The sequence below is a fragment of the Aspergillus ochraceoroseus genome (genome assembly GCF_002846915.1).
Source record: "Aspergillus ochraceoroseus IBT 24754 chromosome Unknown P175scaffold_2, whole genome shotgun sequence".
In the NCBI taxonomy this organism is placed as follows: domain Eukaryota; kingdom Fungi; phylum Ascomycota; class Eurotiomycetes; order Eurotiales; family Aspergillaceae; genus Aspergillus; species Aspergillus ochraceoroseus.
This window is the reverse complement of record NW_024468477.1, coordinates 1,655,562-1,680,338: the sequence shown is the minus strand read 5'-3', so window position 1 is coordinate 1,680,338 and position 24,777 is coordinate 1,655,562. Positions and strand designations below refer to the sequence as shown.

The 24,777-nt window shown below is 45.9% G+C and overlaps 9 protein-coding genes across 9 annotated transcripts; 6 read left to right on the top strand and 3 right to left on the bottom strand.

The window, feature by feature from the left end:
• Positions 1–2,337: 2,337 nt before the first annotated feature.
• On the bottom strand, positions 2,338–2,855 carry P175DRAFT_0529763 (uncharacterized protein; the record flags this gene model as incomplete). The annotated part of the gene is made up of 2 exons (XM_040899722.1): positions 2,338–2,466; positions 2,526–2,855. 2 exons carry the CDS (start codon positions 2,853–2,855, stop codon positions 2,338–2,340), a joined length of 459 nt encoding a protein of 152 aa, XP_040754080.1.
• Positions 2,856–4,381: 1,526 nt separating this feature from the next.
• On the top strand, positions 4,382–6,303 carry P175DRAFT_0555351 (uncharacterized protein; the record flags this gene model as incomplete). Its single annotated transcript, XM_040900629.1, has 5 exons — positions 4,382–4,495; positions 4,555–5,358; positions 5,450–5,484; positions 5,544–5,946; positions 6,003–6,303. The coding sequence occupies exons 1-5, from the start codon at positions 4,473–4,475 to the stop codon at positions 6,301–6,303; spliced, it is 1,566 nt and encodes a 521-aa protein (XP_040754079.1). The 5' UTR covers positions 4,382–4,472.
• Positions 6,304–6,521: 218 nt separating this feature from the next.
• On the top strand, positions 6,522–7,290 carry P175DRAFT_0141579 (WD40 repeat domain-containing protein). Its single transcript, XM_040892418.1, has one exon. It carries the CDS (start codon positions 6,580–6,582, stop codon positions 6,907–6,909), a length of 330 nt encoding a protein of 109 aa, XP_040754078.1. The 5' UTR covers positions 6,522–6,579; the 3' UTR covers positions 6,910–7,290.
• Positions 7,291–11,119: 3,829 nt separating this feature from the next.
• Positions 11,120–12,011, top strand: P175DRAFT_0141823 (uncharacterized protein). Its single transcript, XM_040892419.1, has one exon. The coding sequence runs from the start codon at positions 11,241–11,243 to the stop codon at positions 11,715–11,717; it is 477 nt and encodes a 158-aa protein (XP_040754077.1). The 5' UTR covers positions 11,120–11,240; the 3' UTR covers positions 11,718–12,011.
• A 2,353-nt stretch (positions 12,012–14,364) lies between these two features.
• Positions 14,365–14,874, bottom strand: P175DRAFT_0499216 (uncharacterized protein). The gene has a single exon (XM_040896682.1). The coding sequence runs from the start codon at positions 14,866–14,868 to the stop codon at positions 14,641–14,643; it is 228 nt and encodes a 75-aa protein (XP_040754076.1). The 5' UTR covers positions 14,869–14,874; the 3' UTR covers positions 14,365–14,640.
• Positions 14,875–15,826: 952 nt separating this feature from the next.
• P175DRAFT_0491120 (putative mucin) lies at positions 15,827–17,843 on the top strand (the record flags this gene model as incomplete). Its single annotated transcript, XM_040895822.1, has 3 exons — positions 15,827–16,297; positions 16,351–16,624; positions 16,684–17,843. The coding sequence occupies 3 exons, from the start codon at positions 15,827–15,829 to the stop codon at positions 17,841–17,843; spliced, it is 1,905 nt and encodes a 634-aa protein (XP_040754075.1).
• Positions 17,844–18,363: 520 nt separating this feature from the next.
• On the top strand, positions 18,364–20,071 carry P175DRAFT_0514718 (mitochondrial 54S ribosomal protein uL15m). The gene is made up of 2 exons (XM_040898820.1): positions 18,364–18,951; positions 19,030–20,071. The coding sequence occupies exons 1-2, from the start codon at positions 18,614–18,616 to the stop codon at positions 19,742–19,744; spliced, it is 1,053 nt and encodes a 350-aa protein (XP_040754074.1). The 5' UTR covers positions 18,364–18,613; the 3' UTR covers positions 19,745–20,071.
• A 482-nt stretch (positions 20,072–20,553) lies between these two features.
• P175DRAFT_0431213 (serine/threonine-protein kinase) lies at positions 20,554–22,479 on the bottom strand (the record flags this gene model as incomplete). Its single annotated transcript, XM_040893471.1, has 1 exon — positions 20,554–22,479. The coding sequence occupies one exon, from the start codon at positions 22,477–22,479 to the stop codon at positions 20,554–20,556; it is 1,926 nt and encodes a 641-aa protein (XP_040754073.1).
• Positions 22,480–23,501: 1,022 nt separating this feature from the next.
• On the top strand, positions 23,502–24,374 carry P175DRAFT_0555346 (uncharacterized protein; the record flags this gene model as incomplete). Its single annotated transcript, XM_040900628.1, has 3 exons — positions 23,502–23,801; positions 23,884–23,911; positions 23,998–24,374. The coding sequence occupies 3 exons, from the start codon at positions 23,502–23,504 to the stop codon at positions 24,216–24,218; spliced, it is 549 nt and encodes a 182-aa protein (XP_040754072.1). The 3' UTR covers positions 24,219–24,374.
• Between the last annotated feature and the right edge of the window lie 403 nt (positions 24,375–24,777).

The window sequence follows — 24,777 nt, the reverse complement described above, 5'->3', positions numbered from 1 at the left end:
AAGTAATTTCGTGATGATCCGAGATAAAAACCCAAGCTTGATTGATGGCTGGGGACTGGGAAGCGAAAAAAAAAAAGAGAAAAAGCGAACTATTTCGGGTCCGTCGGTGTAAATCGAGTGAAATAACGGAATTTTCCCTTTTTCGATCGTGAGGACTTTTTCCGTGGAATGTGTCTGCCCGTTTTCTCAGGCAAAATCCAGCGGGAATTGGGGATGGAGGCAAATTTTCTGAGTCGAGGAGAAAATAAGCCCTTCCTGCGTTCAGATGAGGGGATATTGATAATTGTTTGGCCTTGATAAAATATCTTTGTTTATATGCTTGGAATTGACCCTGGCTCAAGAACAGTTATCTTGTAGCGCTTTATGTGGTGGAGTCCAGTATCTAGTAAGTATATAATTATTCCATATAACTACAAGTCTGGCCCTGTCCAAAACTCGCTGACTCACTCCATTCCCTACGGTCCTTCCCGAAACCCCGCCGGGATCTCCCGCATTCAACTCAGTTCGCGACAGTTTCTCACTTTGCGAGAGGAATCACGATCAGAATCCGGGGAACCCTTCCAGATCCACCCGGTCTCTCTACCGATCCGTATCCTTCCCATGCTGGTGTCCGAATCCCGCCACAGAGACTGTTCAGTCTGTCTCAGGAGCAAGGGGTGCTACCTACCGGTTAGTTGGAGGAGATGATTTGGCACCATGACACTAACCTTCCCGAAGCTCATGGATAAGAATGGCGCATTACTCTACAGATTGTGTTTGTAGTGCCGCTCGCCGGGCCAGTCAATACATAGGGAGGCGTGCACCTAATAATATGTAATAGTGCTGCAAGACGAGCGAGGAATTGGGATGGAACGCGGGTTCGCTCTTACAACTGAGATGATATCGCGTCAGACATGATCTGTCATTTTATGTTACCAAGACCAGATCCATTGCCAGATTCTATTGCCGTTTTGTCAGTCATTATTTTGCATATTCCATATCAGGAAGTACTGTTCACGAAATGCCTGTGCGACATGATCTACCACCAAACCCCATTTCGAGTTCGTTGCCTGCTTTTTGAAGAAACCTAGGCAACTCAGATTCGAGAAAAGGGGGAAAGGATAAGGATGAGCAAAGAAAAGGAAATATCTTGCATGGCCAATTTCCATTTCCGGTATGATACTTGACAGCTCTGATATTGCTTTTCCGCGGATGATGCATACAAAACCACCTAGCGAAAGGGGGTTAACAGAAGGGGAGCAACAAGAGCAGATTCATGAGCACTTTAGTAGCCTGCTATCTCTTCTAGCCCATTAAATTTCATCTCATTACTTGGCTTATACTTGTGCCATCATACTCAGAGAGACCATCTATACTCTGTCTACTATGACCTCAATTCGGGTCTGCTGTAAGCATCATACAATACGCCCCCTGGTAGATCAAGCTGCAGGAATATTTCAATCATAGCTATGAACAACACCAGAGTGTCATTTATCGTTATATCTGTATACCCTTATACATCCCACTACTCGCCACCTACAACCGGGCTAATAGCAATTCTACTCACTTGCCTATTTTACTGTGTTGTCCACGATTATTTACATATTAGACTCAGTCCCGAACCACCTATATGAGCAATGGATTCTCACGACCTAGGTAGTAGATAAGCAAGTCAACACTACAAGTAGTACAGCATGTATACCAAAGGCAGATAGTTACTCCGTACATACAATATGAAACATGTATCCATGCAGTAATAAGCAAAACACAAACAGTGGGTACGTTGCGCTATAAGATGCACGCATACGGAGTACACGGTAGTATATACATCGGGCATGCTGGATAAAAAGTTTCCTAAGCTGTTTTCTACCCAGTCTCTCTCTAAGCAGAATTGAACTACCTAGACACAGGTACAGATGTATGTCAGTATCTACCTAGGTACGGTACGTCAAATACTTGTACTGTGCACATAAGAAGGTCGGGCAAGGCAGACTGTGTCATCATCACACTTTTTTGCACCTAGCATATTTGCATGTGAGACAGGGGGTTTATTTATAATATAATATAATGTATAATGTAGATAACTATCGCTAGTTAGTTAGCTTCTAGCCTGTTGACAAAGAAAGAAGTAGACACATGCATGTAGCTATATACAGGTTGGGATGAATGTGCCATACTCTGCTCTCTCGGCCAACCCCAGTATTTGCCCCCCTCCCCTTTAATTTGGACTCGGGGACACTTGCGTTAGAGCCTGCTTCATACTCAGCCTTCCAAGAACTACCTACCTAATATAGACCACCTATTTATATGTATGTAGTAGCCTAGGGACTCTCGGATATCTAAGCTCAGATCTCCGACTCAGTTACTGAAACACCCACGCGACAGCAAACAGAGACAACCACGAGAGCCAAATGCAGTAGTACTCTTTTCAGAATTGTACGGAAGAGCAGGTCGAACTCGATCCCACCCTGCAGTATAGGCGATCTCCTGGGTTGAATGGGAGTATCCGGCGTGAAGTTGACCGGGTTAACCCGGAGTTACCTTACCGTATCGATTCGCGGCGGCTCGGCTCGGGACTGGGGCCTGTTGTCTGTGTCTCTGTTCTGTGCATAAAGATCATAGGAGGGGAAGATTTTAAACCGGCCGGAGGTTTGGAAGTCGGGCGGTGGTTTGCTTATTTGGTTGCGGGAGTTGCGGTCAACTGAACTGAGGGAGAAATGCCATGACAATAACAGAAGCATGGGTATAGAGACCGGTTTCGAAGGCAGTATCTGAGAGGTTGAATGAACCCAGCTCTCTAACAGGTGAATATTGGGCCACGATCTATAGCCTGGTAGAGTACCTGGGTAAGGGAATGGTCTTTGGCCAGTAGACATAAAAGTTGCATCTCGAGGTATGTACAGATGTCATGTAGAGGAATTACCTGTATTCGTTAGATGGATCAACTTGGGAAAGGGAGCTTTTAAAGGGTCTTCCTTCAGTTGTAGGGGATGGTAGAGTAAACAAGTCCCTCCTTTCAATTATAACATAGAAGAATGTAGCGGGTTGAATACCAATTCGAAATGTTATATTTTATACCAGTGGCCGGTCAACATCTGTATTTCAACCGCCAGTAGGCATTATAATCCCAGCACTAGTATTGTTCTGTGCACACTCTCGAAAGAGTTTTATAACAGAAGTGCGAATAATTTTGTGGATGATTCCTTAGTGACGGGTATAGCACTATCATCTACTATTGAACCTAGAATGAACTTGGGGGCCATGGGAATCTTTCTCCCCGCGCTCAGCCTGATATTCCTCTGGAAATACCTGGGTGCCTACCGAGTAGGTAACCCTGGAAGTGTACAAAGGATTCGTCCCTTTCATGATATTTACTATACAGTATACACCGTTAACTCGAAGCCAATATTTACCTAGACAATATTGATAATAGTAGGCATGGAGCAGTATATGAGTATATTGTCCCTTTATTGCGGATGTACTATTCTGATATAGTGTAATCCCCCTTTTCTTTCATATTAAAATCCTTTTGTTTGCTGCAGACTAGAGTAGTGGTTACAGATAGTATGGGTACTATACTAGGTATAACTAACTATACAAGTTGTACTCTGTAAATTCAAATCAAAGCACTCTTTTTTCCTTCAAAAAAGCAAAGTAACAAAAAGGAGAAAAGAGTGGGAAAACCCACTAGAAGACTAAAAAAACTCCCCAAGTCTTCGGTGTTTATTATAGATTACCTGGGCCATGACTAGTCTAGTAATTAGAACTCTAGGAACCCGTTCACTCTAGAAATAACTAGTCACTTGGTTAAATCTAATCTAATTCATTTTGCTTTCTTTTTTTAGTCTGAAATCAAATCTGAATAGTTACAGATAGTTAGGGATAGTTATTTGTTAGTTAGGAGACTAGAGTGAACAACCCCCTATCCTTCTCTTTTTCTTGTCTTTCTCTTTCTCTCTCCACCCTGGTCAAATTCTACTAATATCATACGCAGAAAAACTCCACTTATTCAGCTTTCAAGTATTCTCTGGAATCAAGGAGTACAATAGACAGGACGGAGGATTCATGGATCTTGACATATCAGTGTCCTCTTAAATCCAGTCTCAGTTACCTAGGTGATCATCACTTATCAGTGATCAAAGATTGGTTGCAATTTTGATAATACTGTGCAGCACAAGAGGAAAGTAAGTCTACTACTACTACTAGTAATATTAGTAGCATAGTGGTACAGTAAATCTTGAAATTGGCTTGACCAATAAATATATCACTATTGTTTCCAAATGCCATGCATTGAACTAGCATCCCTTCAAAACCTATAGTAGTTTAAAACGGGGCTATGACTTGGATCTTATCTAACTTCAGACAACCCACTCCTCTCCATCTGGCTTCAGTCAACCGCTATCTGGATTAACTAACTAGTTATCCGTTTATGAACTCTGATTATTAAGCCACAATACTTCATCAGTTACTTCAAAGCATAATGAGCTGTCAACATGAAATCATTCTACAAGATGGGGTGGGCGAAGTTGGCAAGGCTGTGGAAGGGGCTTAAGATTGTGTGAAGGATGCAATTAGAGATGTGCCATTTGCACCGGCTGTGATGGCAGGCATCTCACTGATCCTTCCACTTCTGAAAAACCCAGCCACTGTCGAAGCTGCAAACAAAGAAGGACTTACGTATGTCACATCACAAATGCGCTACTATGTCGAGATGGACTCACTTCTCTTGCCTCAAGACCTGAAGCCTAGCTTGAGGAATGATCTTTCTGAGCGTGTGATAGGCCTTTACAAGGCCATCATCAACTTTCAGTTGCGGAGTGTCCTCAGGTTTTATCGCAGCAGAACTAAAAGCTATTTCAGAGATGTCATCAATTATGACAGCTGGGATGGTCAATTGGGACAACTTCAAACACAAGAGGCAGAACTTGACAAGCAGTTTAAAACGGTATTATCCGGCACAAGTGTCGAGCAACTGAAGAAGCTAGCCACAGAAGCAAAAGAATTACGGAAAAGGCTGGACTATATTCTCCGCGATATCCAAAAGCAGATGCAGGAGCTTGTTAGTATCGCTCAAAAGAATGAGGAGCGCTTATGCGATGCTGAGGACCGACGCTGTCTAGAGAGTCTCCGCGCCACTGATCCAGAGGACGATAACAAGCGAATTAAGGACGAGAAGGGTGGCCTCCCTAAAGACTCATATCACTGGGTATTCGATCATGATGAGTTTAAAAGGTGGAGGTATAACGATTGCCCTCAGCTCCTGTGGGTTATGGGTGATCCTGGAAAAGGCAAGACAATGCTAATGTGCGGAATTATTGATGAGCTCTCCAAGGAGGCTAATGATCCTACAAATATCGCATACTTTTTTTTATCAAGCAAGTAACAGCCGCATCAATAATGCAACGGCAGTCTTGAGAGGACTTATTCATATGCTTGTGAAGCAACAATCCTCACTTATCAATCATATTAGCGACGGCACTTTTGACAATGAAAATGCATGGGTTCGTTGGATGCACTAGATGAGTGTACAACAGATTTAAGTAGGCTTCTCGAATTTCTTGAAGAGAATTCATCAGCTCATTCACATGTGAAATGGATTGTATCGAGTCGAAACTGGCCGAGCATTGAGAAATATCTCGACAATACAACAGGAATCAGACTTCAGCTTGAGCTGAACAAAGACAATCTAGCTGCTGCTGTTGACTTATTTATCAAGCATAAAGTAGAGGAGTTATCAAAGAGAAACAAATATGAATTGAGAAAGAGAGAGATTCTTGAGAGTCACATGTTACTGAATGCAAATGGAACCTTTCTCTGGGTGGTCTTGGTTTGCAAGCAACTGAAAGATGTCCCAGCAAGACATCTACAGAAAAAACTTAAGGATTTTCCTCCTGGGCTTGATGAAGTTTACCGTCGAATGTTCAGCAATATCCAGGGTTTGGATGACACCGCGGAATCGTTACAACTGTTTATACATTGGATGAGTTATCATCATATCTTAAATCACAGGACGAACTCACCAGCGATGAACTTCAAGAGATTGTAAAACTCTGTGGATCTTTTCTTACTCTGCAAACTCGCACAGTTACCTTAATTCATCAGTCCGCACAAGACTTTCTCCTACAACAGGCATCTGAAAAGCTCTATCCTAATGGGATACAAGTGATGCATTACTCTATCTTCTCAAAGTCTTTGAAACGGGATATATACAACCTCGAAGATGATACACTTTCTATGAGTGAAGTCCAGCAACCAGACCCAGATCCGCTGGCCTGGATTCGCTATGCATGTATGCAGTGTGCACTGGGCAGATCATCTCAATGACTACCTTCGCGGAAAAGAGACGAGTAAACAGATTCAGGCTACTAAGCTTCTTGATGCTTTTCTTCGCGAGGACCTACTCCACAGGCTTGAAGCTCTTAGCTTGATCAGAGACTTGCTAGCAGGAGCTAAATCCATGCTAAAGCTTGAAGAATTATTAAAGGGTTATTCCTATAACTAATTAAGTACTGATCAAGTTATAATCTAACATAATTCTAGGCAAGGATAAGAGATATAGAATTGATCTCTAGAGTTCAAGATGCATACCGGTTTTATTATATGCCACCGAGTGATGATAGAGGATTATCCACTTCAAGTTTATATTTCTGCAATATTTTTTTCAGCCCACAGAGCAGTATCACAAGGCATCAATTTGAGCTTAATGACTTAGGATGGATAACTGGGAAACATGTAGAAGAACACTGGAGTGCGTGCCTGCAGACCCTTATAGGTCATGATGACTGGGTCAACTCTGTAGTCTTCTCGCATAACTCCAAGCTACTGGCCTCTACTTCTGACAACAAGACCATCAAGATAACTATGGAATGCCAGCAGCGGCGCCTGCCTGCAGACCCTCGAGGGTCACGGCGACTCAGTCATAAAACTTGATATTATCAAATCGCGCCTTGAAACTAATATGGGTATTTTTACCATACCTTTTCTCGCCAACTCAACATCCTCCCAAGCAAATCCCGACATACTGCATTCTAGGGGATTCGGAATAAGTCCTGATCAAACCTGGATTACATGGGACTCAGTAAATCGGTTGAAGTTGCCATCACTCAGAGAGATGTGTATTTTATTTTATTTTACAGGTGATAACTTCCTGGATATGTGACATTGCGTTAAGGCCAATACTTACGGAGTAGTTACACCAGGCCAGGCCTTAACTACAAGTTACAGCGTCGCGCTCAATAATCTCTACCCGCGCTAATATCTTGGCAATTGGTCTGAAAAAGAATCCTGGTTGTCCATTTCGAGATCCTTTGTGGTGGTGGCCTAGCTACTAAGTTACTTACTCCGTGGGATAGGTAGTAACTAGTTATTATCATTAGACAAATACGCGGAACAACACGGTCGCATAGGTGTGACGAGGCAGAAAGGGGGCCGTAAGTATAATAATAATAACTTAGTAGTATGTATCAGCGTCTAGACGAAAGTGAAGAGGACACGGACGGTGCAGAGTGCCGTCTGGACTCTGCCCTGCTGCCCTGGGACTGGGACTCTTTGAGACAGGGCTACTACTGTCGCTCCTCATTCGAATTACGAGGAGATCAGACCAGGAAGTTTAAGAAAATAAATAACTACCTAGGTCAATGTTGAAGCGAGCGGGGACGAGATTCTTACTAGCTAGTCAGTGCGTGGTGGTGGTCACTTCAGCGCTTGAACTCCCCCCCCCTCCCGTGCCAGGTTGGTCTGAAACACCTCCGGTCGAGAATTATTTTCAATACAAAGACCAAAGACCTGCACCATGCTGGGTAAACGAAGGGGGGAATAAATAAATATAACGGCCCCCATTATGGGGTTCAGGTAGGTCGGGATGGTGAGACACGGCCACCCGGGAAATTGTAAGGATATTTCAGTCTTTAACCTTCTTTTTCTGGACGGAGAGAGAGAGAGAGAGAGATGTACTCTGTACATATCATTGGTGACAAAAATCTACGATGCAAGTCTAAGGTGGGGGAGGTCCGATCGCTTCATGGAAGCGCGGCTTTTCCAGAGCTGAAAGAGGGGAGCGAAAACAAAAAATAACGAAAATAAGGGTTGACGTCTGCATATATATATATATCTATACATCCAAGCGTGTGAAAGAAGTACTCCATACTCTATCTGTACAAAGGCAACCAATTACAACAACTAGCTTGCCTGCCTTTTGAATTCTATTCTTCTGCTCACGAGGGAGGGGTTCCAATAGGAACCATGATACCCGTAACCCCCCCCCTGTTTTCCTTGCGGCAAAAGAGATCGATCTACGGCGTAACTTTCTTGTCAACCTGAACTGAACGTGAGAGATGGCCCTGAAGCGTTACGGAGTACTCCGTAACGTTCCTCCCCGGAGGCCTAGCTACGGTCAAGCAGCCCCCTTGTAGGTAACCATCTCCTGGGAAACACCGCATATCCCTGTATCTCTCGGTGGTCGTTGAGCGCGGCTCACAGAGCCCATACTTATCCTTGCCTGCGGAGGGTTAACCCTGGACGCTACGAGTATATCCCTGACTGGCATTCTCAACTTAGGTAGTAGAGAAGAAACCCGGATCTCGAATACAGTACAGTGTTTTTTTATACGTGAAGGCAGGCAAGCAAGGCTGCGACGAGGGTTTCACTGTTTCAACGGGTGACCCTGGCCTTAATAGACGGTACCTACCTACGGAGTACGGAGTAGTCTACCTGACAAGACAGGATTAAACTACTAGTACTAGGCTATGAGTATGATGATGATGATGATGATGGATCACTCTTGTTGATTGCATTCTCGGTACAAGTTCACAACACAACTTCGTACTCGAAATGCAAATGCAAGGAGCTGCGAAAGGTAGCAAGCAGCAAGGTGGGAACGACGAGGGATGGATAGAGATTTGAATCTGATTGTCTTCAAGACGCCCCTTTAATTCTTTATGTTGCCTGGTGACGCGAATCAAGGGCCACGATACGGACGACGGTGCCCCTGCCTGTGAGCTAGGTAGGTAGGTAGGCGTCGTGACAACCCACGCGCAGTACAGGAAAGACAAGAATCGAGACCCAGGTCGTGATAGGATAATTCTCCGACACGAACGACCCGACCATCAATACAGGTACCAGCGGAGGAAGTACGTAGTGCACTGTAGGCTTTGCGGGTCAATGCAGTGTGAGCCATGACGGCCAACATGAATTAGTTCCATACGCACTGTACGGACTACGGACTACTCTGGAAGTAATAATAATAGTGATGATTGCAAAAGGAGAATATTCAACTACGCTATAATGTGGTGACTGCCTACCTCTGCTCATGGGTGCGACATTAAATTTGATTGTTGATGAGCTAATTGATAGATGGGAGAATGTCGATCGGCCTACCTGCGCACGAAGCCAAAGATGATGCATCTACAACCACTCACCCACCCAATGGTCGGGCACCAGGCTTCGGGGGATTGAGACAAGAAGGCTGGGATTCCCATCCACCAATCCTCACCGTCTTGTAGTTGTTCTCGGTCAGGACCAAAACGAGAAACCAAAAAAAAAAAAAAAAAAAAAAGCCAGAAAGGAAGAAGTGTTGAATGATTTTCAAGATGATATTGCGAGGTATGTGGAAATTTGGAATAGCTATGATTCCGTACGACTAGTAGTTGTTAGTTATTGAAACTTATCACAGGAAAAGGACAGCCAGCCAGCACGCTGCAAAGCAAATACGATCTGGGGCGGTCGGGGGAGTTGACAACCCTTGTCTGCAGGTGATAATAATAATAATAATAATAATACCTTGGAATCCTAACTAGTCAGTGGTTGGTGGTTGCAGGATGAGAGAGTGCTTGTGATGGGATATTGGCCATTGTATAGTGTAGGTTAGTAGAATCCCATTGTATTGTGATTGTATTTCCTCGGTAAGTCAAGTATTTCATATTGGCGGTGACTGGGCCTGGGAAGAGGATTGGATTGTGGCGGTCGTTGGTGAATTTTAAAGAGTCTTTTTAATCCTCTACCTAGGGTAATGCAATTGCATCCATTTCGGGCAAATTAACGGGATATACTCGGATGTGATCACGCAAAGCTCCATTCATATGAAAAAGTCAAAGGCGTCATCACTACTCCGTACTCCGTACAGGGGACTTGGGAATATTAATCTTAAAATAACCGATGGGTATCGAGATCGTCTCTCGATCGATTGGACACGGGCGTTGAACCAGGTTTGACTTTCAGATAGATGAACGAAAAAGTACCAGATAACCTAATTGAATATTGCAAGAACTGGAGGCAATAATGTATGTATACTACCATTGAAAGGTATTGGTTCGGTCAAGCGCAGCTTGGATCGTCACTAGACTTCTCTTCTTGTACTTCCAGTCCCGGGGGCTGAGGATGGCAAACGAACGACCCAAAGGTTGTTCTCATCCATCCTTGAAGACCCGGGCGATTCCATAAAAGTAAGCGATGGGACGGAAGGAAGATAGTTAACTAATATGACGATGACGATGGCGATGACGATGACGATGATGATGATAATAATAATAATATACTCCCGTAAGACTTCTCCTTCTGTCTCTTTACACAGCTCCACTCTTGAAAAGACGTTTCTTTCTAAGGTTCTGGAACGCCAGGAATCCACCTGGTCTCTCATTTGTTAAATTGTTACACAGGTTCTGATCCGCTGCCCAGAGCTGACCACAATTATGGAGTTAACTAGGTACCACTAAAGAGAAAAAGGTTGCCTTTTGATTTGTTAAGCTCTATATAGACGAAAGCCCTTGATCATGCCTAGCCTTGATAGCTCGCACTTCCTGATAGCCGGAGCGGATTAAGATACCCACCCACAGACAAGAGAGGGATGGTGGTTTTCAAGTGCCAAGGAAGTTAGGAGACCGTCTGTTTTGCCAGACTTGTAACTAAGTGGTGATGAAAGGAGAGTAAGCCAACTAAAAGGAAACCGAGCAAAACCGCCCGGGACGTTCGGAGAAAGGTGGAAGGAAGAGAAGGAAGACACAGCCTTTGAATCCCTGGTTGGCATGGTCTCAGGAGACGACGACCTGTACTTCTTTGTAGTTGTCTGCTGATAGGTTTATGGCGCGGCTTCCCCGGCGAAGTAGGGACGCGAGTGGATTTGATTGATGATTCTGAATAATGAGGCTACTCGAACTGGGAACTCAAAAGTACAAGATAGGTATGCATCATGACCAGGAAAACTAATATGGAAACATCGCAGCCGACAGTAGATGGGGGTCGAAGCCACAATGAAAGTACCCTCATGAATGCCCATCATGCATCCAGACTCAACACGGATTTGTCCCGATGATTTAACCTGCCTTGACGAAATCATTGAATGTCAGGCTTCCGATCATCCTGCCAGCCATGTCGGCGGTAGCTCGCCCTCCTCGTCTCCGAGCGCACAAGGTTCATCAGGAGGCCGCCAAAAGAAGTGGTACACTTGGAGAGGGGAGGAGATTGGGAAAGCCTCAAGGCGTTACCCATTCTGGCTGGAAGGTTTCAGACTCCAAAAAATACAAAGCCAAAGGAAGGAGAGAATGTACAGAGTCCTCCGTAGACAAGTCTGTACGGACTACGGAGTGCCGTCACAGTGGCAGGATTGTGCTTGGATCCTGGATTTTTCTTTTTCTTTTTGTTTCTTTGCTTCAAAGATTTTCCCTCCTTGCAAACTTTTCTTTTTTGATTGTCCCAATAATTTCAAAGGGCGGGGGTTGAACTTGTCGCTAGCCGCTGTTGGATAGCCAAAGCGAATGAGAGGTCGTATCGAGGTGCCGTCTTTGAGTGCATAGAATAGGTATACCTAGATCGACTCCATCGGTATTTAATTGAACAGTCAGAAATCAATATACCTGGACTATCAGATTTGGATATCCCCTGAACTTAGTTGGCCGATTACAGCTGCAGGATGGTCGTTCCATGGAGGAGACTATGAAGGACCACACCAGCGGCCAGAATGACCAGGACACCTCCGTTCAGCTCTCGGATTGATGTCAAGAAAGGGAAAGGTCGCTAGCGGATATTGGTACTTGCGGTCGATGTTCACTACCTAGAGGACTGGTACTCCATAGTGGTGTTTTGTTGTGTTTCCGAATAATGATTGTCGATGTTGATCAAACTTTCCAGACTGGCTGGCTCCTGATACCGAATGCAGAAACGTGATGTGATGCAGCCGGAAATGTTCCCATATCATTACAATGGTAATACGGATAAAAAAAAAAATACAAAACACTGCAACCTACTAGTAGTACTAGTATTCCCTATGAAGTACACATTTTCCCTACATTTTCTATACGCTGTAGTTGGACATAGTACCAGCATTTCCTGGAGCATATGATATACCTCAACACCAGGAAAACCATTATTGGCAAAAATTCGGCAACCCATCAGCATGATGAGTCTGATGCACATACACAAGTAGGCAGCCTTTTTTTTTTTTTTTTTTTTTTTTTTTTTTGCTTTTCCGAAACACACTTTTCTTGTTCGAGTGCTAGTAGTATGGTAATAAAGGTTAACTTCTTAGGTATGTCCATTATCTGAGTCTTTGGCGCCTGGACAAGTTAATATCCATGCTAGGGGAGAGAGACCCCATCGTGAGAAATGCTGGGGCGCCGGAGCAGCAGTACGGCGGAGGTCTGTATATTGCATAATCAAAGAGTAGTGGCCCCGGACAACATCCATAATGGAAAAGGGAACTTCCCTTCTAAAGCCGAAATGATAATACAGACAATATAAGACTTGATAGTCCGTTATGAGCAGCTGACATGCTGGCGGTTGTCCAGACAGAGAAAGCGAAACCCAACTCTGTTTCCAATCGAGGGTTCTGCGTGCCCTCAACAAGGGTCACCTTCCCATCCGTTGAGTCGCTGAGATGGCAGTGTTAATTATTAATAATAATGGCCGCGGGCATCCATCTTTTCACCCCAAAACTGGGTCACGCCAGTCCATGTATGGCTATGGACTGTTGTGTGGTGGCGGGATTTGGAAGGATGAGATTGTTCCGAAGCATCTTACCTTTTGGCGGTTCGGATGATACACGGATACGACTGGGCGTATGACGGTCTCTTGGAAGAAAGGGTGCGCGCGCGGACAGGAGTGTGGATGTGGTATTCTGAGTTTTGGTTGGGTGTGGATAAGGACAGGCCAGAGTTGAGTCCTGGTTGGTCTCGTCGGCGGGGGGGGGGGGTTGAGAGAAGTCTAGGGAGAGAAGGTATTCAGCATCATCATCTTTCATCCTGTCGCCTCTTTTCCTTCCCCCGAATAATATTCCCTCATTATTTTAAGAGCGCTTATGGGGGTGCTTAGAGGGTAACTAGGCGGGGGGGTGATCCGCTACTTGCCTAGAGAGACGGGCCCAAAGACCAGAAATGAAAATCCAAAGATGGATGAGGGTTGAACGCAGCCATTGGGTTGTCTGTTGCTGGAGCCATCCATTCGCTTACGCATGCGAAAGGGTTGGTAAACTGGTAAACTATCCCATCTCCGTACACGCATACCTTACATACACAGCAGGCTAGACACAACTTCATGCCATGACCCCTTCTCTCCTCGGTCTCACAAGGTGATGGTGAGTGGAGAGCAGGCGAAGAGAAGGCTTCCAATGTTCCCTTCAAAGTACGGAGAACTTTCCTTGATTCAATACCTCTCTTTGGCCTAACTCCACCTTGTTGATTCCTTCTTGTCCAACCGCCAAATTTTCTGCCACCACGCCTGGCAGTACCGGTCAGCATACTGGATACAATAATACAGAGTATTCTTAGAGCAATGCCATCACTGGTACATAGTTACCGCACAGATACATAGTTTACAATACATGCACTCCGATCCATGCCGTCTTACCCTTGCCATCACCCATCAAAGTACCACCTTGCTGGCTTTGTACCACTCCTGACTTGCCTTGCCTTACCACACATGTATTGGACTGGTTTACTGATTCATTACCATGACAATACGCGTACTACACCCCCAGCTTCATTCATTCCCCCCCCTTCCTCAACTTTTGACTGGCACGCTTTGCAAGGTGAGACTATCAAACCTTGTATGATTCCGTAAGTTTTCCGTACGACAAGTCTCTAGTTATAGCTTTGAGTCTGTACGGAGTCGAGGAAAAGTATGTATCTCCATTCCTTTTGCCTTCCGCCTGGCTGAACTAGAACTGGCGATCAACCACACCACTTCTCTCCTCTGCACAAACCCTTCATCCACTCACTCCTCCCGATGCTGCTGAGCAATGCCCCCTTGGTGTGCAATTTTCCCTTCCCCCCTTCAAATCAAATAGAAAACCTAAAAAGAAAAATCAAAGAAAAATCAATAAAAACAAAAGAAAAAAAAAAAAAAAAACCTCGGGCGGCACACCACAGTGACCACACACGATGGTTGCAATGTGACGCTCAACGCGGACTTATTATTGGATCTGATATGGGTCCTTACGGAGTCAGTAGAGTAGGCACATACGATTCCACCCTCCTCTAAGTCTCTCCCTGGTAGGTACAAAGACTCTAGTGCCAGGCTGCTGACCTTGTTACCCTTGCATCCACTCTCTCCTCTCCCCCGTGGCTCACTGGCTCTGACATCAATCAGTATTTCTCACGTTGCCTTCTATTCCGCACTCTCCAAGACATAACAGAGACAAATCAAACCTGGATTGATGACCAACCCGGAACCGAACTAAGCCAGTCCAGTCCAGAAAGGAGGATCAACCCTCTGGACCTGCGTCCGGTTCAAACTCTGTCGGTTATGTATGGACTCAGCACTTTTTCCGGATGAGAGAATTGGTAACATACTAAACCTACCCTGGCCCTTGAAGCGGAGCTTTGGAAGCAGAACAGTAATTTGCTGGGCTGAGAGAGAGAGAGAGAGAGAGAGAGAGAGAGAGAGATGATGTCTTGATCTCATCTTCCTGTATTCGTTTTAGTATTATTATTATTCATTACCCATTATATTCCTTTTACGCTTGTTTTTTTTTTCATTTTAAATATATAGGTTTTTGGGGGGGGGGGGTTTTTTCCCAGATTAATTCTTATTTTAATTTTAATTTATTACTTATTATTTTTTCTTTTCTCATCATTTTTTTTTTTTTTTTTTTTTACTTTCTTTTATTTTTTTTTTAACCCTCATCTTCAATTTTAAATTCATTCTCTATAGTTACCTACTACTACTCCCGTAGATTTCTCTTCTATATTAAATGAATATTATTTTTTTATTTGCTGTTTGATTATTTTATTAATTTTGATTATTATTATTATTATTATTATTATCTCACCTTGCCCTTTCCATCTTCCATTCCATATAGTCTTCGCTTGCTTGACTATAACTGGATGTACTTGCAACTTTGATTGTTGCAGACCAGTACCAAACTTCACCTTCCATATTCTTCTTGTCATTACCTGCTTCTATAACTATGGCTTGACTGCCACTTATATTGCTATGTGATCTCTCTGCCTGGGTCTAGCTTGATTTTTCCTCCCCCCCTTCTGTGTGCCTTCATTCCATTGACAAGGCATGGTCAACATTCACTGGATCCGCTTATCGTTGCTATCCTACCATAACGCCTCCGCATCTTTCTTGATATTCACAAACCTGCCTCGAACACATGCTCTAGTTGTCTTCAGCACTTCCTGAATTTCTGATATAAACATTCATCGTCCCAACACTATCTGAATTTCCTCTGTATTGTTCTTCCTGGGTGTTGTGGTCACCAACGAATGGAAGTGGTATCTTGAATAGCGCAACCTATTCAACACACACACTTGCTCAATGGGACTTACATGACAACTGAGATTCTCTAACATCTCTTATTTATCCTCTTCACCCCCAGGAAGGTTCGTCCGGGCCTTGGATTATATGGTGCCGCATGTCTCTACCGGTCCCTGCTACGAATCCGTATCTCGCCGTTCCACCTCCAATTACTCCAACAATCCCTCACGAGTCGCGGATAGGAGGTTCAACGTGTGCGACGAAGCAACACCTTCAGAGTATCTCGGAGGTCCCTGATCTCCACTGGACCGCTCCCTTTCGGGACGGTCTGCCAACCCCCCCCAACGATATGAATAGCGTCGCTTACAACAGTCTCCCGTCCGCCTATGGGGCTAAGCTGGACGGGATGACCCTTCCACCGTACAACAAAGTTCCCTCATACTCGCGAACGAACCCCAACTTCTTTAATGGAATCGTACAGCATCCCAAGCCGCAGAGCCAGCAGCCGTTGATCAAGGAGGAGCCAGAGACCCGGGGAAAGGACAAGAACAATTCCTCCGTTTCATATCTCCAGATCCCGTCATCGATCAATAACACCAAGGGTAGTTTGGCGGAGTTTGCTGCTCAGGTATGGAAGGATAACTGGTCTGTTGGGAATACAAGAGGCTGACATTTGGCTAGATGACTTGCTTGTTCTGGTTTGAAAGCACCTCGAAGTTAACAGCGATTGAGGATCGTGCAAGTTCCGGTACTTCTATCGCTCCCGAAGCGATTCCCTCACTTGGATTCCAGAAATGGGTGTCCAACATTCTGTCGACAACCCAAGTTAGCCAGAATGTCATCTTGCTGGCATTGCTTTTTGTCTACCGATTGAAAAAGTTCAACCCCGGTGTACGAGGAAAGAAGGGCAGCGAGTATAGACTTATGACTATTGCTTTGATGCTGGGTAATAAATGTTAGTTTCCCCTGATTGAAATCTGTTTTAGTTTCGGGTGGTGTACTGATCTTGTGCAGTTCTCGATGATAACACCTATACAAATAAGACATGGGCTGAAGTGTCGGGTATCTCGGTTCAGGAAATCCATGTCATGGAGGTTGAGTTTTTGAGCAATCTTCGATACAATCTCTACGCATCCGAGAGCGAATGGGCTAAGTGGCATGCGAAACTGGGTCTTTTCGCCGACTTCTTCAACAACGCACCCCTGGCTTTAGAGAAACATGAAGCACCTCCAGCACCTCCGATGCTTCATATTTCACCAATTATGGGACCAACGGCACGAAACAAGTTGTCGCCAACTTCGTTGTCGAAGTTACCTTCACCTCCTGCTGCTGCTGAATCCCTTCGGGCACAACACTGGAACCTACCACTCAATGGCTCATCATACACCAACGTTCCCCAGCTTGTGAGTGATGTGCCACAAGTCACTTCTCGGAAGCGGGCTCGTGATGACTCGGCTGGAGAGCATCCGGCGAAGAAAGTCGTCATGCCTAACACCATTCCTATCCCGGTCTCATCGCTGCCTACTTCGATTCTCTCAACTATCCCAGCTTTACCTCCTATGTTGGCACCCACTGCTGCTCCGTCTCAGCAGACCGTTCCATCTGCTGTCTCACGACTACCTCTTCCTACTCTTCCTCCTTCCTCTAACACGTTAGCTCCAAGTGTTCCCGCCTCCGTCCCTCAGTTCCCACCTACGGTGGGGCGTTCGACGATTCCTCCCGTGTACAACCCCGCGAGCTGGGCTGCACCGATTCCAACACCAACAGCAGTTCAGTCTCTGGCAAATGGCCTGTTGAATCCGGCAATTTCCCTGCCTGACCCTGCCAGACATCATAACAGCCCCTTTGCGGTGACTTCGGCGACTGTTTCCCCAGCAGTGTCTGTCTACTCTGCCCACACTCCTCAGACTCATCTATCCCCGTCGTTTTTCTTGGCGAATAGGAATTCCCCTTACCGTCCTGTTCGTACAGTCAACACCCTTTTGATCCCTCCGCCATCCGCCTCTCTTCAGCACCAACGAACTATCCCCTTCGACCACATGCACTACCAACCGCTCGGCAAGACCGCCGCGGAGCGCAAAACTGGCCTGTTGCCTTACCTTCACCAAGAGGCCTGGCCCCAGGGAGGCTTCCATTACCCCCCCTTCCATCCAACACCGAATTATTCTGGTTGAAATTGAAAATGGCACAATTTACCCACGACACTTCATACGAAAAGCCATCGCACCATCTCTTTCCCTCGATCCATACTCACCATTCTTTCACCCTGTATATTGTACAGTTTACACTTTTCTCTTTTTAACGACCTGGCATTGATTATGGCGTTTTGACATCATAGATGGTTACCCGGCTGGAAACAACCGATGCATTTTATTTTTGAGACTTGGGGGGATGTTTGTCTTATTTTCCTTACTAAAGCATGGTTATGGCGTTGTTTATTTTGAGTCCTCATATTTTTCCATACATGGTTGAGGCTTTACCTGCATTTGCATGATAGGAAGGAGAGGCCGAAAAGGCCACATTACATAGTGATATATGACAGACCACACGAGAGTCACTTACTCTCATGTACAAAATGATTTCCTCGTAGTTTTTTTGCACTTGGTTCTTGTAATCTGAGTCGCATGCCGAGTAGTTTGTTATGCCTGAGGCGTCCGATTCAAAGGACTCTGGCGGGGAGAGTTCCAGTTACGTTCTTGGATAGAGCGACAAGATGAAATCCGAGGGATTTAATAAATTGATTTCTCCAAGAGACTGGCAAGCAGATGTCGAGTCCAAGTAGACACTCGAGAAGTTGCTCAGACCAAGTTTCAATCCCAAACGCCGGCCCGACATTTATCCGACTACCCTAGTCCGATTACCCGCGAAAGATCTTTGCAGCAACACCAGCGCGGCCATCAACACCATCATCACCAAGGGGCCCTGCTTCACGTCACGCCCCATCATGCCCGCCAGGCTCCAAATCCTTCCTCTGCAGTTGCAGAGGACTCTCGTCCGACCTACCCCGATCAGCCCTTCGCCATTCTCCTTCCTTCTCCCGCAATTACAGCAGCAGCAGCAGCAGCAAAGCACCCGCAACGCTCACATTTTAGCCTCGCTCTCCGATACCCCAGGGGCATACAATAAGCGGATCAGGAGAGGTCGTGGACCTGCTTCAGGCAAGGGCAAGACTTCCGGAAGAGGTCATAAGGGTCAGAAGCAGCATGGCAAGGTTCCTGCGGGATTTAATGGTGGACAGACACCCGAGATTATTGTTCATGGAGAGAGGGGATTTAATAATGTGTATGTTTTCTCCTTATTATATTATAAGACAAATGCGTGAAGCAAAGCAATACTAACAGTGCATGATGTGATTGATAGCTTCTCCATCGACCTCGCCCCGGCCAACCTCGACCGAATCCAAGAATGGATTGACCAAGGCCGCATCGACCCAACCCGCCCCATCACAGTCCGCGAACTCGCTCAATCCCGCTGCATCCACCAGACCAAGGAAGGCGTGAAACTGCTCGCCCGTGGCGGCGGCGGCGGCGGCGGCGGCGGCGGCTCTAGCCTCAAACAACCCATCCACATCGTTGTCTCGCGTGCGTCTGCCAGTGCGATCGCGGCCGTCGAAGCCGCCGGCGGCTCCGTGACGACTCGGTTCTACACCAAGTCTGCCATTGCGCGGATCATGAAGCGCGAGATGCACCCGTTTGTGTCCATGGCTTGGGCTACGGAGAGTGGCAGCGAGGCCCTGCAGCAGGCGATTCTGGGGGCGGCACAGGACGGAGTGGACATTGTTGCTGATTCTGCTGCTGATTCTGCTGCTGCTGCTGCTGCCCCTGTAGCTTCTCTCGAAGGAACGGCTTTGACCGAGGCGAAAGTCATGCAGGAGATGGGCTTCAAGTATAGACTTCCTGATCCCACCAAGCGTAGGGATATCGAGTATTATCGTGATCCTGCGCATAGGGGGTACTTGAGTCATTTGCTGAAGCCGATGGAGGGCCCCAGTTTGTTCTTCCGCTCGCCCGTGGAGAGGAAGTCGGCGGCTGGTGTCAAGAAGGAGAAGGTGCTGCCGGAGAACAGACTTTGGTAGGTGCAGGTGCAGGTGTAGGTGTGGGCTGTATTTGTGTATTCCATATGTGCGAGTTTTACTTTTCTTATGATAACTACGTGTATAAATAGTGTTAGGTTACATATTCATTCTTGTATTTTCATCTCAGACCTCTCTGGTACGTACATTTGTATCTGTTTATTTTTATTTTTTTTTTCTATAGAAACCGTTCGTGCCAGATGACGTTGCTATAGAGCTACCTAGACAGGAGCGTAGAGTAATTTCATTTGATACCGTCAACTCTAGAAAGCGACAACCAGATACAAAGCTTTTCAGGATACAATTTAGACATAAAAAATTGATATGGGCTCCCCGCCAAACAGGCTTTAAGTCGCGTTTCAAACAGTTGCAGAAACATACATAACAAGAAACCAAAGGGAGAATTAAAAAAAAAAAAAAAAAAAAAAAAAAACCACGGGCGCATGAACACCCAGGTATATAAGTACACCATTGGTACATGACATAACACTAACAGACCGAAAACAGCCAAACAAAACGCCTTGCTTTATCACCACAGGACAGCCTATCAAATTCAAGCAAGCCCTAAAAAACTGAACGAGGAGAGATATCGAAACAACCATAAAAAAAAAAACAAAGAGAAGGGGAAAAGAAGAGAAGATAGGGTATCATAGAAGACCGGTAATCCCAACACCATTGCTTGTTCATGTTGTAAAGTCAGATCATAACGCCAGCTATGATCAGTCAATCGTAAATCATTTTACTCCGTTTCGTAAAAAAAAAAGGAGGGGGGGGTGAGTGAGGAGAGAATGATCTCATCGGGTTGCGTGCGCTTAAAGCTTCCACACGGAGTCTGAGCCATCATCCATATCGTCGGCGAACTCTCGTAGCCAACGAGAGGATAGCACATCTCGAATGGTCCATCTTCGGCGATAGTCCATCTCCAAGCATCCTGCAATAAGTTCCAGCGCGTCCCGGCGTACCTCGGAATCGCTTCCGTTATCAAGTACTGCTTTCTGGCTCCACTTTCCATGACGGATATTCGAGATCAAGCGAGGTTGAAATGCGTCTTGGAATGGTCGGGACCCAACAATAACACTGAAGACGATAACACCGAAAGCCCAGATGTCGACTGAGGGGTCGATAATTCCTTTTTTAGAGTCGAGTAATTCTGGGGATGCGTATTCTAGGCTACCTGCAACACTAGTACTAGATTCAGAGGGGCCAATGTTCTTCGGAGGTGGGCGGTCTCCTGCGTTGTCGTAAGGGTTGGATGAAGCATCTTCATTGTCGGAGTTTATCCATTCTGCCATGCCAAAGTCACATAACACGAGGGTCGATGCCTTTGTGCCATCTGGCATATCAAAGGGGTCCAAAAGGCAGTTTTCTAACTTGATATCCCGGTGCACTACTCGAGCATCTTCGTGCAAGTATCGCAGGGCGCAGGCAAGTTGGTAGGTGTACTTTTTAGCCAGTTTCAGATCAAGGCCACTACGATTCTGGCGGATAAGATCAAAGAGTGTGCCGCCAATCGCCAGCTTTGTGAAACAGAATGTAGCGTAGTCGGTTTCGTAAACGGAATCAAGCGCTAGGACGTTAGGGTGGCTAAGATACCGCCAAACGCGAACTTCGTGGTCAAACTCAGCCTGGACCTCATCGTTTTCCTTTTCGGTTTTATCGGGGACCTGTTTCTTCACAATTTTGACAGCCAGCCGTTTGGTTCCTCCAGTTCCTTCGACTTTATAGGCTTCCTTTACGGTACTAAAGCCTCCATAGCCAATAACTTTCCCCAGGACATATTCGGTCCCGACCATCTGTCCTTCATCGTCTGGTTTCGGTGCCGGCTCCTCCCGTGCGCTCCACATCGAGAGAAACGCGCTTGCAGGTGATTTCCCACTCGACATAGTCGATCGGCGGGATTGCTGGCGATTATAGCTTCGATAACCTCGGGACTTGCGACCAAAAGGTGTGGCAGATACTCCGGACCAAGAGTTGCTGCGATCTTCAGGCGACCCATAGGTTTGTTCGGGAGATAACATGCAGATGGGTGACAGCAACATGCTGCGAGAAGTTTCAGGAGGAGTTTGTAGTTCCTCTGTCACGGCGGAGGCAGTCGAGACGGATGTAAGAGAAGTAGGTCGATCGATAACAGCCTCATTCGAACTCTCTGAGAAGCTGTCGCGGGAATACTGTGTAGAAACGCCTTTTTGTACGCGGTATCTTCTTGGGCTAGGGCTGGGGCCTAACTGGTTCATACCGCTGGCGACCTTGTCATCCCGCGGAAGTGTATTCCGCAGGCTCGAGCTTTTCGGCTGAAACCTCTGCACTCGAGCCATTCTTTCGCTTTCTGAAAATTCCTCTTCCACAGAGTGCTGTCTTCCGGGGGTAAGGGTGATGGGAGGGTCAAGGTCAAGAGACGATCGGTCCTCTTGAAGAAAGGAGTCGAGGGGAGAGGCTTTAATGTCCTTAGGTTTGTGAGGATAATCGACATCTTGTCTCAAGTGATCGTCATGACGCGGGACTGAGATAGGAGGAGTCGAGGAGTACAGGCTACTTAATACACTGTGGTCCTCATCAGTACCGCAACGGCGGGTGTCATAATCGTGAAAGATGTTGGTACGGTCGCCCTCGTTACCACGTCCGTCATCTGCTCCCTCTCGTCCTCCCCTTTCACCCCGCCAACGAGTTCTATGTCCATGATGAAAGGACGTCTCGATCTTCAATCCAACGGACTTGACGCTTCTCTCGGTTGCTGCCATGCCCTCACGGAGAGCACAGTGAACGATAAAATGATTGAAGAGGGGGCATAAAGCTCAAAAGGAATAAATTTAACGTAGGTTGATAGTGTTGCGAAGGAAGGATTATGGAGGGGGAGGGGGGGGGTAATTGAAGAGAGAAAGAGGGAGGAGACAAAGAAACCAGAGGGTGGGAGAATCTTATCGACTATCGGAGGTGGTCGATAAAGAGGAACTAAGCCCAAACGGTAGATGGACTCAGAAGGATCTGACGGAATAACGCAGCTATATAAGTAGGTTCGAAGGGGGTCAGCAGAAGATGCAAATCTCTCCTTCAAGGAATTAAAAAAAAAAAAGAAAAAGAAAAAGAAGAAGGGTTGAATTAGAATATGAGACGTCGTCAGACCCAAGTGGAGTTGAAAGAAGGGGATTCTCGGGAGGGAACGGGGTGAGTCAGCAAAAGAGCTGCAGCGGGGAAGGAGGACTCTGTTCCGTACTCAATCCATATATAGATACTACATCTGAATCCTGATACATTTAGTTAAAGACAGTTGTACGGAGTATGGAGTAACTATGGAGTACTCCGTAATAATAATGGGGGAATTGTCTTCTCTCAGACCGCTTACCCTTTAGAGAATATCCATATATCCAGTGCTCATGATGACGTCAATCAAAGAAAGTGGAAGAATCGGGAGAAATCGGAACTCGATTGGGACCACCAATAATTAGGTAACTATCACAAAATAAATAACTAGTTATAGATCTTCAACTAGAGATTTAATAATCGGACGATCCAGTAGATAATTAAGTAAATCTGGTATAGAATCTGTCGGTTAGCGGGGCGCCGGAAACTGCTCCGCCGCCTCAACTCGTCTGTTGCATCTATAAAAGCCCGACATATCTCACTTTCTTTCCCTTTTCACCTGCTTCGACAACCCGAGCTCTATACTCCCGTTTCCGGTCGGGTACCGGCATGTCGTCTCTTATATCGAAGGAGAAGCTCTACCTGAGGTTGTGAGCCCTCGTGGGTATTCTACCATCTCCGCATGGGTCCCGTACGAAAAAGTTCTTGCGGAGGCGCCGCTGATGCTGTGGCCCTCAATGCTCACACACAAAACTGGAGAGTGGTTGAAGGGGCCAAGGTAACGCACACAGTGGCGAATGCGGTACGGCTAGGAAGTGAATATCTTTGGGACCGTGAAGCGAGTGATCAGGCTGTTGCGATGCTGCGGCGGTCTAAGGATGATGTTGAGAGCGCGGGAGGTTACTCTGGCTCGGTGCTGTGTACCGTCACCCCAACAGATCAGCAAAGCGAAGCTGTCGTTTTTTTCAGAATTATGAGACTGGTATAAGGAGACAATCATTGTGGCAATCGTCGACATAGCTAATGGTGGTTATGAAGTCACACTGAATTTGTATTTATCCTAGCATAGCACGCCCCTATACCCGAAGGGAGGTCTGGGAAAAGAGGAAAAACCAACTCTGCTCCCCCGCGGCGTTAAACAATACTACTACTACTACTACTACTCTATACTCATCAAGGTCGTGGCTGTGTTTCTGTAATCCTGAATTGGGGTATCCAGCAAGCAGACGCCAGTGGTGCAAAAATATTTCTCGAGTCGTCCCCTCAGGCTCACAGATTGTATACGAAATATGGATGGCGAGACATCGACCAGTCGATGATTAATCTCGGTCATTTTGGAGGTAAGGGGTTGTATCCTTTGACCATTATGGTCCGAGACCCTGTTGCTGTCCAGCCTTGATATAAATTGCTCCGTAGTTCTTGGAAAATTCCAGTGAAATCAATTAATGAGGCTGACTAGACTGAGGTAAGGGTATCTGCGCAGACGCCAATGAGAATTTGTAGGTAGAAGACATTAAATCCTTCCTGCATCTGATAGCTGAGATTATTCATTCTGACAAGTCGTATTGGAAAACGATGATTCTTAAGAATGCGAGTGGCAAGGAACCTACTAGTAACCCCTCCCAAAATTACTTATCTTTCTCAAACCCGGAGCTTATGTACTGACTTTGGTTTTTTTCTGATTTCATGATAGTCCTTGAATATTCTAGGGACTTTTAATTGGGTTGATTCTCTCTCCTCCTTGCATGCTCACCCCACCTAAGTGATTCTGTCCGGAACAGAGGTGGATGGTTCGAGATAAAATTACGGTGGCGTACAGCTCGTACACTCCGCCGTAGTTGAGGGTTTACTCGTCCCTTGATTTGTCTCGCATATCCAGAAAAAACATGTTGGCATCTTCAATAGCACACCACCAGCATGATAAGGACAATAACATGGCCTGGTCTAATTCCTCCGAT

Bases quoted from the DNA above. Each gene is read 5' to 3' on its own strand.
- P175DRAFT_0141823 (XM_040892419.1), top strand. From the start codon at position 11,241: ATGCCCATCATGCATCCAGACTCAACACGGATTTGTCCCGATGATTTA.
- P175DRAFT_0514718 (XM_040898820.1), top strand. From the start codon at position 18,614: ATGCCCGCCAGGCTCCAAATCCTTCCTCTGCAGTTGCAGAGGACTCTC. The intron at 18,952-19,029 runs GTATGTTTTCTC...TGTGATTGATAG, and splicing joins GAGAGGGGATTTAATAATGT to CTTCTCCATCGACCTCGCCC.
- P175DRAFT_0499216 (XM_040896682.1), bottom strand. From the start codon at position 14,868: ATGAGATCAAGACATCATCTCTCTCTCTCTCTCTCTCTCTCTCTCTCT.
- P175DRAFT_0141579 (XM_040892418.1), top strand. From the start codon at position 6,580: ATGCCACCGAGTGATGATAGAGGATTATCCACTTCAAGTTTATATTTC.